Consider the following 12,950-nt stretch of genomic DNA (forward strand, 5'->3'; position numbering starts at 1 on the left):
GAAACCTTGAAAAGAAATCCAAACAAATCATTAGTTAACATCCTCAACCAATATCTATAACATAATAACAGACACGAACAACAAATCTCATTAAACTATAACATCGACGTAAAACAATTCTTTATTATCAATAAGTTGTACTCTTTTAGACAATCAGACTCAACAATTAAAACGAGAAGTACCCTGATTAGCTTTAATACCCAAGATGAAGCACTCGAACTATCATTTTCGTTTTTCATACAACTCAAACTATAATTTTCACAAATTGCCAAACAACAAATCTACAATGTTTTTTCTTTATTAACTTTGAAATTACAACCTTGATCATTGTGGAGAGAGAGAGAGAGCACAAAACACATCCTAGTCTGGAAGTCTCGTTTCTCGGGCCATCGATTCACGAATATCAAGGTACATGGCAACCATTTCCTGTTCTACCCTTTGGCCACATTGTCCCTCTATTTTCCTTTCTTTTTTTTTTTAATTTTCAATTCCCGAAATAAATACTAGTAATTTCCGCTACAATATTAAATTTCTCCGCATATTTCTGCCCAGTGCTTCTTTGCTTCCTCGAGAGAGCCAGCGAAAGCTCTCACAAATATTGTCCATGGCTGCTTCCTCTTCTTCTGCTTCGATCCTTGCCCTCTTCTTCACTCCCCAACAATTCTCCTAGACCCTCCTCCAAACCCATGTAATCAAACTCTCTATTCCCTTCTATTTTTTTTCTTTCACAATTCCACTATTTCATGATTGCTCTGTTTCATTTGAAATGAGAATTATATCACAACCCAATTGGGTTTGTGTTTCTAATGCTGAGGAGTGTTGGGTAATTTTTGGGTTCATTATTGAATTTTGGGTCTGTTTTTTATTTATTTTTAAGATATTTAAATTGTTTTTGTGTTGTGGGGGAAGAGAGACCAGGTTCAATGAGTTTGGGTTGGGATCCATGTTGGATCTCTTGGGTTTTGTTTTATTGTTATTATTATCATCTTGCTGGTTTTGATTAGCAAGTGGTTTGGTTTGTGTTAAACTGATCTTGGTTTCTGTGTTTGGTTTTGTTTTTTAATTGTGGTTTATTTTGATTTTGTAGTTAGTCATACTCAATCGGGGTTGCTTATCTGGAGGGTGATATAGAAGCTGTCCTGTTTATAATGCTGGTCTGTTGATGTGGGATTTTCATGGGTTGAGCTACTCGAAACCGATATAATGGGGAGTCTTAGTGAAGAAGAATTCGGGTTTTTCGATGCCCATGAGGAGATTGCATCAGTGTCTGATGCAAGTGGTGAGAACATTGAGGTGTTGGATACGAGTTCTAGTGCTGTGAGTTGGGTTCGGGATAGTTTTCCTTATGATGTGTGGGTTAGAAGCCCTGGGAGTGTGAAGGAGAGACGGGTTAGGTTTCTGGATTGGATGGAAGTTAGTGCAGAGCAGATTGTGAGGGAGAATTTGGTGGAAGTGTCTAGTGATGTGTCGAGGGAAATAAGTAGAGTTAGAGAGAGTAGTGGGGCGGTGTTGAGATCCTTATCTTTCGAAGGTGAGTTCTCTTCAAGTCGCTCTTCAATGTCGTTTTGGGCTAATGAATTTAGGGATGGGAGTTTGAGTGGGAGAATGGTGTGTAATGGAGATGAAGTGGGGCTGGATGGGAAGGTCAGTGAAGGTCGAGAAGTTACTGAAGAGTCCGAGGAGCGCACTTCATGTTCATCGTCTTCCTTATCTCATCGACTGAGTGAAAGAAGAGCTGAAGAGATTACTGATAAGGGGGCGATACTGAAGAGAGTTAAGAAGAAGTGGTTGAGTAGATTGCGGTCCATGACATGCCTTGATGATAAGCAAAGGATTGCTGACAGGTCACCGGAGAATGATGATGATACAGTTATGGGGATAAGGTCTCATAGAATGAAGGTTCGCCATTCCGGGAAGCGGTTGAAGGAACTCTCAGCTCTTTACATGGGGCAGGATATCCAGGCCCATGAGGGTTCAATTTTCGCCATGAAATTTAGTCCTGATGGACAGTACCTAGCAAGTGCTGGTGAAGATGGGATTGTGCGAGTCTGGCAAGTGGTGGAGAATCAAAGGTGTAATGAACTTGACATTCCGGAAATAGATCCATCCTGCATATACTTCACCGTGAATCATCTCTCTGAACTGAATCCACTATTTGCGGATAAAGAGAAAGTGAGCAAAGCACGTAGCATGAGGAAAACTTCAGATTCAGCATGTGTCATATTCCCCCCTAAAATCTTTCGGATAGTTGACAAACCATTGCATGAGTTTCATGGGCATGGTGGTGAAGTTTTGGATCTCTCCTGGTCAAGGAACAATGTAAGTGATTATTTGAATTGCACTTAACATTTCATGACTGTAATCCAGTAAAACATGACAGACTTTCAATTTGGTTTTCCATTGATATTTTTTTTTGTAATGCAGTATCTCCTGTCGTCTTCAGTTGACAAAACTGTTCGTCTATGGCAAGTGGGATGCACTGATTGCGTCAAGGTCTTTGCCCATAGTAATTATGGTGCGCTTCTGCCTCATTTACCTGCGTTTTAAAATATCTTTACTTGTTGAGGCAGTAGCCAATGATGATATACAACAGCTAGATCCTAACCACAATGTGTTACATGTAATTGAATTTAACTGCGAACTCTTTTCTTTATGTTGTGGACTCTTGCAGTGACCTGTGTTCAATTCAATCCTGTGGATGATAATTACTTCATTAGTGGTTCAATAGATGGCAAAGTTCGCATTTGGGGAATTCCTTGCAGTCAAGTTGTTGATTACAGTGATGTACGAGATATAGTTTCTGCGGTGTGCTATCGCCCTGATGGGCAGGTTTGGTGATTTTCTTGCCCTTTCATCATGTAGAGATATGATGTATGCTCATTATTTATTGATGTTAACCAGTACTACTGATTTCTTGTGCAGGGTGCTATTGTAGGCTCAATGACGGGCATATGCCGCTTTTATAATATATCAGGTATGCTGTGATATTTATGATCCCCCCTGCGGCAAATGAATGACAGTTTAATCACGTAGGAAAATATATTCATATTGATGAATTGGTTATGTTTCTCTCGGAACAGATAATCATTTGCAAATGGATGCTGAAATATGTTTGTACAGTAAAAAGAAGGCTCCCTGCAAAAAGATAACAGGCTTTGAGGTAGCTAATACTTTTGTATTCTTCTTTTGGTTTCTTGTGTTTGTTACCTATTCGTTAGGGATCCATTCTTTTTTCTTTTCTAAATTATGTTATTAATGCAGTATTTCCCTCATGATCCTGACAAAGTAATGGTCACTTGCGCCGATTCACAAGTCAGAATTCTTCATGGTTTGAATGTGGTTGGAAAATACAAGGGTATGTGCATTTCGTAAGCTCTTTTCATGAGATTCCTTTGTCTGCAAACAAATTTTACACTCCTTTGGCATAATTTTATGCCACATGTTTGTGAATTTTAGATGTGATATATGACATATCCTTTTGCTAAACCTCATCTCTCGTCTCTTGTTTAGGATTAAAGAATGCAGCAAACCTGCGATCTGCCACTTTCACTTCAGATGGGAAACATATAATATCAGCAAGTGAGGATTCTAATGTATATATATGGAACTGCAGTGATCAGGAGAAAAGCTTTTTCTCTCAGGCAAAAAGTACTAGATCATGTGAGCGGTTCACCATGGATGCTTCCGTAGCAATACCGTGGTCTGGTTTGAAATGTGAGGCCTTAGAACATGCAGGAAAATTTGGTGTTGTGGAAAATAAATTTCCAGAAACTCTGCCTTTTTCTTCACCTGCATGCTTTTCTCTGAGCCAAGAATCTTTCCTCGAGTCTATTCCCAAAGGATCTGCGACTTGGCCTGAGGAGAAGCTTCCGACATCAAGCCCCTTGCCAAAGTCATCCACAATGCACAGATCTGAGTACAAGTTTTTTAAAACTTCTTGCCAGAGCACATCGAGTTCCCATGCGTGGGGTATGGTTATTGTGACTGCTGGTTGGGATGGACGGATCAAATCGTTCCACAATTATGGGCTACCAGTGCCTGTTCGATAGTAAAGTGCTTTGGCATGGTTTCAAAGGATTGTTCCTATCACAGTTTGCAGGACACTCAACCTGTGATGCGCTCTTCAGCTGATTACAAGCTACAAATCTAATGGATTGACGAGTGACTACATTATCTTCGGCTGCATCAATTGCCACAGCAGGTCCAGGTTGACTACTCTAGCAGGCATGTGCTTGATGGTTGGACTAAAGCATTTGCTTCTTCAGTGGGTCCCTTCTCAGATTCAGAGGTAACAGTGACTGATTTATGTCCTGACAAGTGGCAGTGATTCAATGGTTGCAACATAATCCATTTTGGAATGAGCAAGTGGCTGAATTGAGGCTCCGTGGGATGTTTTTGATTTGCCGGTTTGCCGAAGTTGATGTGGAAGCCATTTGCTAGGCGAGGCCAACTTGAGATATCATCCCTGTATAATTGCAGGTGCTCTGTGGGCCTTGTAGAACTTCTTTTGTTCTCTCAGATGGGATAGGGGAATCAAGAGCTGGTGGCTGAAATTTGTTTCTGAAAAAAATGGTGGGGAACTTCACAATACTATCATGCTGGCCGGACAGAATTATTGAATTGTTTGTCTGCCATTTTTTTGTACGGTCTCATGGTGGGTGTATGTGACCTTTGGTTAGCAGTGATTGTTTAGGGCGTCAATTTCCTCTATAGTGGCTAGTTTATTTCAGCAGCCAGGGGATGGGTAATCAGACCATCCAAGCACGCTCTCGGGGAAGGTGTTTTCTGGCTGGAACGGTTGCTTTTGCTCGAATCCATGGTGGACGAGCATTGTGAAAGTTGCGGAATCCCCTTTTGCTAACAAACATTGTATATTTATACTCCTAGTTCAGTCTTACTCTAACAGTTGCTCAGATTAGACTCCAGTAGATAGGGCTTTTGTTAACAGGAATTTACTTTGAGATTTTGATAATGTAACTACAGTTTCATCTTGGAGTATTTAAATGATATATTCATGTAGTTCTCTACATTTTCATAGCTAAGAACAACAATGGAATTGGATATGTTTTGCAAAACCACCAATCGAGGTTTCGATTTGCATATGAGGCGGCTTTGCCATTAGCAATGAATGAATATGCATAGAAGAAAAGAATCTAAACAAACAGTTGAGAAGTGAGGCAGGACATGTGAGAAATCAAGGCAATGGAGCACATTGCAGGTAAAGATAGCACTATTAGGAGACAATGGGAACAAACTAATGACCAATTATGAAGAAAAGAGCATAAAGAAGTGATTTAGGAGATCGATTATAATTGGACATCCAGATTCTTCTCTTCTCATCATTACTTTTATGATCAATCATAATTGGACATGATATTATTATTTTTCCCTAATCACTGAGTGCAAAAAAACAAAACGTACAATTTTGAAAGATTCTTGGCTGCTAATACAATTATGCCAAGACAAGCTTCATATCTTGATCTTATGGACCTATCCTTACTTCCAAATAAAACCCAACGATGATGATCATGAAATGCAATCCACCATATGTAGCAGAGCAGTGAAAAAGAACTACTGCATTTTGGTGTATCTTGTTTTGCAGCCAGAGTTTGGTTCACTGTGGACGGTGGCGGAATGGTGGTGATGGTTTGGAACAGAGGCCAGGGCAAGGCGGACGAGAGATGGGCCTAGGCGGAATCGATGCGGGCTGGGTCTGCGGGCTAAAGGGATCCGTCATTTAAAAAAAGAAATATAAAATTTTTTTATTTCGAAATAATTATATGGGGGTAAAAACGGAAAACAAAAATCAACTTCCTGCGGCCTGGCGGGGATGACACTAAAACTACCAGTGCAACGAGTGTCTCTCGCCGGCGGCAGTCGACGAACCAGACTCGGCCGTCAACGCCTGCTCTTCTTCATCAGGTACTTTGTTCAACAATCTTTCTCCATTATCTTCACTCCAATTCATGCTTTACGATTCCAGTAGTAATCAAAGTTTCAAAAAACGAAAAGAAAAATAATTCGGGGGTATGTGTTAATTTGCATGCGTTCTTTGAACTGATCGATTTGGCTAGAAATTTACAAATGCTTATTTGATCCTAAACGTACTATGTAATCCATTTCGATCTCCGGTAGCTGTCGATCATCAGACTAACAATCAAATGAATCTAACCGGCTGTATTCATGTGCGGAACTGATCAAACAAAACTCGATTGTATATAGAAAAACACAAGAGATACCAATTTGGTTGAAGAAAAAGAAACTCGATCTCTTTGCACACAGACATTTATCATTCAAAACCAACCCATTTTATTTACACCATCACCTTCATGCATGCATTGCAACGCCAAAAAAATCCACACATGCAAATCGGATCAGGTCTGAATCCAAACCCCACAAACTCGAAACAAAAACAGAAAACAAACCTAGAGCAACAAAAACAAACCCCAGCTTTCACCTTCTTAATAATCAGACGGGGAGCTTGGCGACGTCGTTTTGGTGGGGATGGCCGGACGTCGTCGGCGTGGATGGGATGAACAGCTGGGGGCGGTGATCGCTGAGGTTGACGGAGCGAGAGAAGAGCATGAGAGGGCGGTCGTGGGCCTCCTCGGGGTTGGTGGTGAAGTCGTTGTCGTCGTGGGTGGAGAGGTTGATGCATGCGCACCGCTCCAGCGACGTGAAGAAGGCCGAGGCCACGTGCGTCCCCAGCCAGCTCAGACACGAGCTCTGCTGGCTCTCCATCGACGGCGACGAGAAAACGGAACGTCGACGGCGGCGAATGTTGTTAAAATATGGGATCTGAGATTTAATGCAGGGAGTGGTAGAGAGAAAGGGAAGCTCAAACCGATGAGAAGGTCAAGTATACGAAACAAAGCGCGTCCATGGATTATTGCTTGGAATTAGGGGAAAGACTGTTTCTATTTATGTAATAGTTTTATTTTAAAGGGAGGTTTAGATGGGTATACGAGGACGAATGACTATGAGTGCAATTGTAACGCTCTGATTTTGCACAATTTCACCTCATCACATCGAGCCTGTTACAGTGTTTGTGTATTCGTAGAGCATGAGTAATGGATCTTAGAATTCAAATCGGAGCGTTACAAACAATAGTGTAGGCTTCAGAGTCGAACAATAGTGTTAGGGTCTTTCTATGTTTCATAGTTTCATATATCATAAATCACAAGCAACCAAACCTCTAAATAGGTTTAACAACAACAAAGTACACTGTACAATAATTTAGGGGTGGGCGCGGGTTGGTGTGGTGCGGGTTAGAGCTCAACCCTAATCCAATCTACTTGAAAAATGATTTGGCAATGAGTAAATGACACTTTAGTACTAATTTTAAAGGTTTATTGCCTATTCCAATGAAAAACTCTTTATCAACCTCATTCCAATGAATTCTAATAAAAGGACGTCATTACCCTTGACCTCATTTAACTCTCTTTGTTTCTTACTTTCTCCTCTCTTTATCCCGATCAAAAACTCTCTCTCATCTCCTCACTTTTCTCTCATCTCATTCTGACCTCTCTCTCTCTCCTCTCTCTCTCTCTCTCTCTCTCTCTCTCTACGTCACTTACTCGTCTNTCTCNCTTACNCTCGTACNCTTCTNTACTCNCTTCTCTACCTCTACTCTCTCTCNCTCTACTCTCTCTCTCTCTCTCTCTCTCTCTCTCTCTCTCTCTCTCTCTCTCTCTCTCTCTCTCTCTCTTCTTCTTCTTCTTCTAAAACCCTAATACCAATCCAACCAGTCAATCACCAAAGCGTATTGGATTCCACTCCTCCGATCCAATTGCAATCGATCCGAGCACCGCCTCTGTTGGATCGGATCAACTCAATTTGAGGACCTTGTGAATCAATCATGGATTCGAGTCGGAGAGCTGTGGAGTCGTACTGGAGGTCGAGGATGGTCGACGTAGCTACCTCCAACGAGGACAAGGTCGCGCCGGTCTACAAGTTGGAGGAGATTTGCCAGCTCCTGAGGTCATCGCATGTCAGCATCGTCAAGGAGGTCTCTGACTTTGTCTTGAAGCGTCTCGACCATAAAAGCCCCATTGTTAAACAAAAGGTGTTGTCCTATTTCATTCTTCTTGTTTAGATCAAACTGGTGAATTTCATGTTTGAGTCTAAATGTGTTGCGTGCGATATGAAATCATGTTAAAAATTGAAATCAAGTTTACTACCCCCAGTAAAAGTTTAATGAGGGTAGTAAACTTTATTTTTTTGCATCTAAGTTGTTCTTCCTCTGTTTTAGTCTGTATTATGGCCTTGAAAATATTATTTTGCAAGTTTACTACCCCCAATAAAAGTTTACTGGGGGTAGTAAACTTTAGTTTTTCGAATCTAAATTGTTCTTCCTCTGTTTTAGTGAGTATTATGATCTTGAAAATACTGTTTTGCAAGTTTACTACCCCCAGTAAAAGTTTACTAGGGGTAGTAAACTTCATTTTTTTCTCATCTAAGTTGATTTTTCTCCGTTTGTAATATTGAATTATAACATTTGAGCTATTGTTTTGCAAGTTTACTACCCCCCAGGTAAAAAGTTTACTAGGGGTAGTAAATTTTATTTTTGCATCTAAGTTGATTTTTCTCCCGTTTTAAAAGTTTACTAGAGGTTAGTAAATTTTATTTTTTCGCATCTAAGTTGATTTTTCTCCTTTTCAATGTGAATTATGGCATTGGAGCTACTGTTTGCAAGTTTACTACCCCCAGTAAAAGTTTACTAGGGGTAGTAAACTTTATTTTTTCGCATCTAAGTTGATTTTTCTCCTTTTCAATGTGAATTATGACATTGGAGCTACTGTTTTGCAAGTTTACTACCCCCAGTAAAAGTTTACTACCTCCAGCAAAAGTTTACTAGGGGTAGTAAACTTTATTTTTCTGCATCTAAGTTGATTTTTCATTGTTTTAAGGTGTATAATGATCATGGAGAAACTTTATTTTGAGTTTACTACCCCCAGTAAAAGTTTACTAGGGGTAGTAAACTTTTTTTTTCGTACTTGGGTTAAGATCACGTAAATTCCGATGGCATTTAAAAAAATCCAGTGAGATTTCCGGAAAATTCCAGCCACCGGATGCTGGCAATTTTCCGGCTGTCGAAAAATTCCGGTCACCGGTGACCGGATTCCGGCGGCCGGAGTTCGGAGTGCGGCGACCGGAATGCGGCCGCCGGAGCCCGATGTGCTTCCGGCAAAGTCTTCCCTCCATCTTTTTCACTTTTTCTCTTTAAGTAAAAGGTAAGGGTAAAAAAGTCTTTAAAAATATAATTTTATTATATTTTAATAAAGATTTGTGTATTTGGGCTTAAAATAAGTACCTTGTATTCAAATGGGCTAATAAAAAAGATTATCATTGTAATAGGGTTTGACTTTTTCTATTTTGTGCATTAGGGCTTTTTCCCTTTGGCAATTAATTCTTCAAACCGTATCCATATTCCAAAAAGCCTAATCTAGATATCTGGGTGACCCGCATTCCGGATTGGTTTCGGATATGATTCAACCCATATTATTTAAAATATTTTTCTTGAATCAATCTAACTCGCTTTCCATGCGAGTCTGCAAGAGAGACGAAAGTACTGAGATAGATAAAAATGAGAGACGGTGGGAACCCTAGCTAAGAGAGAAGCCAGAGGCGTTTCCAGTTCTTTTATCGTCGTCAAGGGATAAGAGTTGGGCCTGAAATGTTATGGGCTCAAGGTTTGAAACTATAAATCAAATCATAATCTATTTATAGTTCATCAAATTTGTATTACAAATAATATAATTAATTAATTAATTAAAACTGGTGTGGGTTGGTTTGAATTAGATTGAAATTTTCCCAATCCTAATCCAGTCCGCTTTCATGCCGGTTGGAGTTTTCTCAATGATTCGATCCACTACAACCGATGCAGTTTGAAATAAGGCTTGAACCGGTACTGTATGGTGCGGTACCTACAATAATTATCAAGTAACCAACCAAACAAACATATTAGTGTATAACAACAAAATATGATCACAGTAGGGCAAGACTCAGATTCTATCAACATCAGCATCCTCAAACTCTATGTTATCATCGCCGTTGTTGTCCTCGTCATCATCATCACCCTCATTAGGTCTGAAATTGTCATTCAACTTTCCATTAGCTTTGAGCGATCGTGCCTCGTCGGGCATGTACCTGTGGATGACACTAGCCTTACCATCCTGGTAGTCTCTTAAATTTACGAGGACAATATCGTCGGTAGAGATCCAAACCTTCTTCTGTAACTTGCCAGCGATGTTGCGGAGGCGAGACAGCGATGTTGCAGAGGCGAGTCACGCCGTCGTGGCACTTGACATCTAGTCGGCTGTTGCCTAACATGCGTGTGACTTGCCCGTATTCCGTGCCATCTACTTTAAAGAGAAGCTCTCGCTTCTCATCTTCGGCTTTGTTTGTTCTCATCTTGCGGTTCTTTCCTCCTTTTCCTTTGTTCTTCGGCATCTTGTTTTCTTCTTCAACTTATACTTCTTTTTCTTCTTGGTCCTGTTTGTTGTGTTCTTATATATAGGATTTTCTTTGGTCGCCAGGTGAAAAAGGAAATCCTAGAACCACAAGGATTAAATATCATCACATGTTGCTTTGGGAGAAAGTTTCGTTTCATTTCATTTATGTACGACATGTCGCTCTTTGTAATATCTCCCTTGACAATTCGATTGGCCATACGCGATCCCACGTGTCATGCCACGTGGCGTTGATCTTTCTAACAGCTATAACGGATAAGGAGTTGAAGATTGAAACAGAGGAAGCAAAAACCATGGCTGCTTCTCTATCAATTCCACTGTCGACCCGGTTCTCTCCGGCAAAACGTCATCGTTTAAATGCGCTAGAGCTCCGTTCACCTCTCCGTGTTTGTTGCTCTGGTAATTAGTTCATCTCATTTTAATTGTTTTGATTAAACTCTGAAAGTTATATTGGGATGTGACTTAAAAGACAGTTGCTTTGATTTTAGGTTTCTCTAAGAATAAAAGATATAGAACTTTGTTGGTTTTTGTTGCAGCTTCTAGGGATGGTGCTGAATTGGAGGGAAAGTTGCCTCAGTTGAAGAAGCAGCTAAAGAATGTAGCTTGTGGCATTCTGGCTGTTTGGGCTGTAACTACTGCCTCACCTGTTATTGCTGCTAATCAGGTTCAGAACATAGTTTAGCTCATTCTGAATTTACTGACTGACTTACTCTGTTAATTTACTGATGAAAGGAACCTTAAGTGACTTTAGGGGATCTTAATCCTGTTCACCTTACTAATGACTATCTTTTTCCATTATATATAGAGAGATATACCAATGGACTACTGAATGTCCCATTGGAGATTATAATTTGAGATAACATTTTGAAAGAACCAAACAAAACTAGGACATACAAGTGATACAACCAGCTAAGTAGTTTACGAGCTGATAGAATAGTTGGACTAGGAAATACAGTTTGGTATGCAACTTCAGCTGAATGCCGGATCTCAAAGAATCTGTTGACTGTTGCCTTTGTAGCAAATTTGGTTGAAAGCTTAGCATGATCGAATAAACAGCCGAGAAATAAACTTTGTTTTAGTGAGTAACCCATATAGGTATATACCATAATACCAATTCACTTTAGCAACCTTGCCTGGGAATAGCATACTATGTAGCATCAACAGTTTAGAACTCCTGATTTTCCCGTACCATTTTATGGTATGAATTGAAAATCAAATACTTTGCACCACATTTTACTATCTAGCTAGGTTTATAAGTATTCTATCGAGTTAGGTTCCTGTTTCCTTAGGCTCTCAGGATATGGTTGTTAAATTAGTTGAAGCTGAAATTTCACCCTCCAAAGTAGTTATATATGGTAATGACAACAGTGAATTGAAGACTACTAGTTTATGCCTTGACTTATGATCATGGAAGTTACTAATTAGATTTACATTAATTTTTGCATCAATCAGAGGCTGCCTCCATTGTCAACTGACCCAAAAAGATGTGAGCTTGCGTTTGTTGGTAACACGATAGGTCAAGCAAATGGAGTTTATGACAAGGCAATTGATCTCCGCTTCTGTGATTTCACAAATGAAAAGGCCAACCTGAAGGGGAAGAGTCTTGCAGCAGCACTCATGTCTGAGGCAAAATTTGATGGTGCAGACATGACAGAAGTTGTAATGTCAAAGGCTTATGCTGCAGGAGCTAGCTTCAAGGGTAAGATTGCGTATTGTCTACCGTTACTGTCAAATGTATGGATCAAAATATGGTTAGTTTATAAACGAGCAAAATTTTCGTTGTTCTTTACAGGTACAGACTTCACAAATGCAGTTCTAGACAGGGTTAACTTTGAGAAAGCCAATCTACAAGGAGCTTTATTTGTGAACACTGTGTTATCAGGCTCCACTTTCGACAATGCACAACTTGAGGGTGCAGTGTTTGAGGACACCATTATAGGATACATTGATCTTCAGAAAATTTGTAGAAATACAACTATCAATGAAGAAGGAAGAGCTGTTCTGGGGTGCCGATAACAATTTTCTCACTAGTAATTATCGAGTTTCTTTGTTAGCTGATACAGTGAGATCCATCTGTTGAAGAAGAAGAAGAAGCAACCTCTGGTGCCTCATGTATTTCAAGTTTACTTTTTGCTTACTTAAGTGTATATCCATATAGAAAGCCTGCTTTGTGTGTATTAAGTGTTTGCATATAGTGGAAACAGGAGGCTTTCTTCTTTTTATGATTATGTTTTCCATTCCGAACAATACAAAACAAAAAGAATTTATATTGAGAACTGTTCATCAAATTCTTTAAATAAGAAAAAGGTAGTTAGATCAGATTGCACATCACCAACCAACTTCGAAGCAAACCAGTTATTGTTTTTTTTTTTTTTGAAATGCTTAAACCTGTTATTATACACATAGTTAGTGTCTATATAGAATTCTCATACATTATGCTCAATTATGTAAAATATATTGTTTAGATTCTTGAGAATG

At 39.7% G+C, this 12,950-nt stretch overlaps 2 protein-coding genes and 1 pseudogene across 2 annotated transcripts; 2 read left to right on the plus strand and 1 right to left on the minus strand.

The window, feature by feature from the left end:
* The first annotated feature begins 1,203 nt into the window (after positions 1-1,203).
* LOC101310847 lies at positions 1,204-5,036 on the plus strand. The gene is made up of 7 exons (XM_004309071.1): positions 1,204-2,319; positions 2,425-2,515; positions 2,672-2,829; positions 2,923-2,974; positions 3,081-3,160; positions 3,262-3,355; positions 3,511-5,036. The coding sequence occupies exons 1-7, from the start codon at positions 1,204-1,206 to the stop codon at positions 4,047-4,049; spliced, it is 2,130 nt and encodes a 709-aa protein (XP_004309119.1). The 3' UTR covers positions 4,050-5,036.
* A 4,968-nt stretch (positions 5,037-10,004) lies between these two features.
* LOC101303855 lies at positions 10,005-10,452 on the minus strand (annotated as a pseudogene).
* A 298-nt stretch (positions 10,453-10,750) lies between these two features.
* Positions 10,751-12,753, plus strand: LOC101304137 (thylakoid lumenal 17.4 kDa protein, chloroplastic-like). The gene is made up of 4 exons (XM_004307910.1): positions 10,751-10,871; positions 11,009-11,136; positions 11,925-12,171; positions 12,265-12,753. Exons 1-4 carry the CDS (start codon positions 10,766-10,768, stop codon positions 12,486-12,488), a joined length of 705 nt encoding a protein of 234 aa, XP_004307958.1. The 5' UTR covers positions 10,751-10,765; the 3' UTR covers positions 12,489-12,753.
* The last annotated feature ends 197 nt before the right edge of the window (positions 12,754-12,950 follow it).

Source organism: Fragaria vesca, linkage group LG7, assembly GCF_000184155.1.
Source record: "Fragaria vesca subsp. vesca linkage group LG7, FraVesHawaii_1.0, whole genome shotgun sequence".
In the NCBI taxonomy this organism is placed as follows: domain Eukaryota; kingdom Viridiplantae; phylum Streptophyta; class Magnoliopsida; order Rosales; family Rosaceae; genus Fragaria; species Fragaria vesca.

Bases quoted from the DNA above. Each gene is read 5' to 3' on its own strand.
- LOC101310847 (XM_004309071.1), top strand. From the start codon at position 1,204: ATGGGGAGTCTTAGTGAAGAAGAATTCGGGTTTTTCGATGCCCATGAG. The intron at 2,516-2,671 runs GTGCGCTTCTGC...GGACTCTTGCAG, and splicing joins CTTTGCCCATAGTAATTATG to TGACCTGTGTTCAATTCAAT. The intron at 3,356-3,510 runs GTATGTGCATTT...TCTCTTGTTTAG, and splicing joins TGTGGTTGGAAAATACAAGG to GATTAAAGAATGCAGCAAAC.
- LOC101304137 (XM_004307910.1), top strand. From the start codon at position 10,766: ATGGCTGCTTCTCTATCAATTCCACTGTCGACCCGGTTCTCTCCGGCA. The intron at 11,137-11,924 runs GTTCAGAACATA...TGCATCAATCAG, and splicing joins CTGTTATTGCTGCTAATCAG to AGGCTGCCTCCATTGTCAAC. The intron at 12,172-12,264 runs GTAAGATTGCGT...TGTTCTTTACAG, and splicing joins TGCAGGAGCTAGCTTCAAGG to GTACAGACTTCACAAATGCA.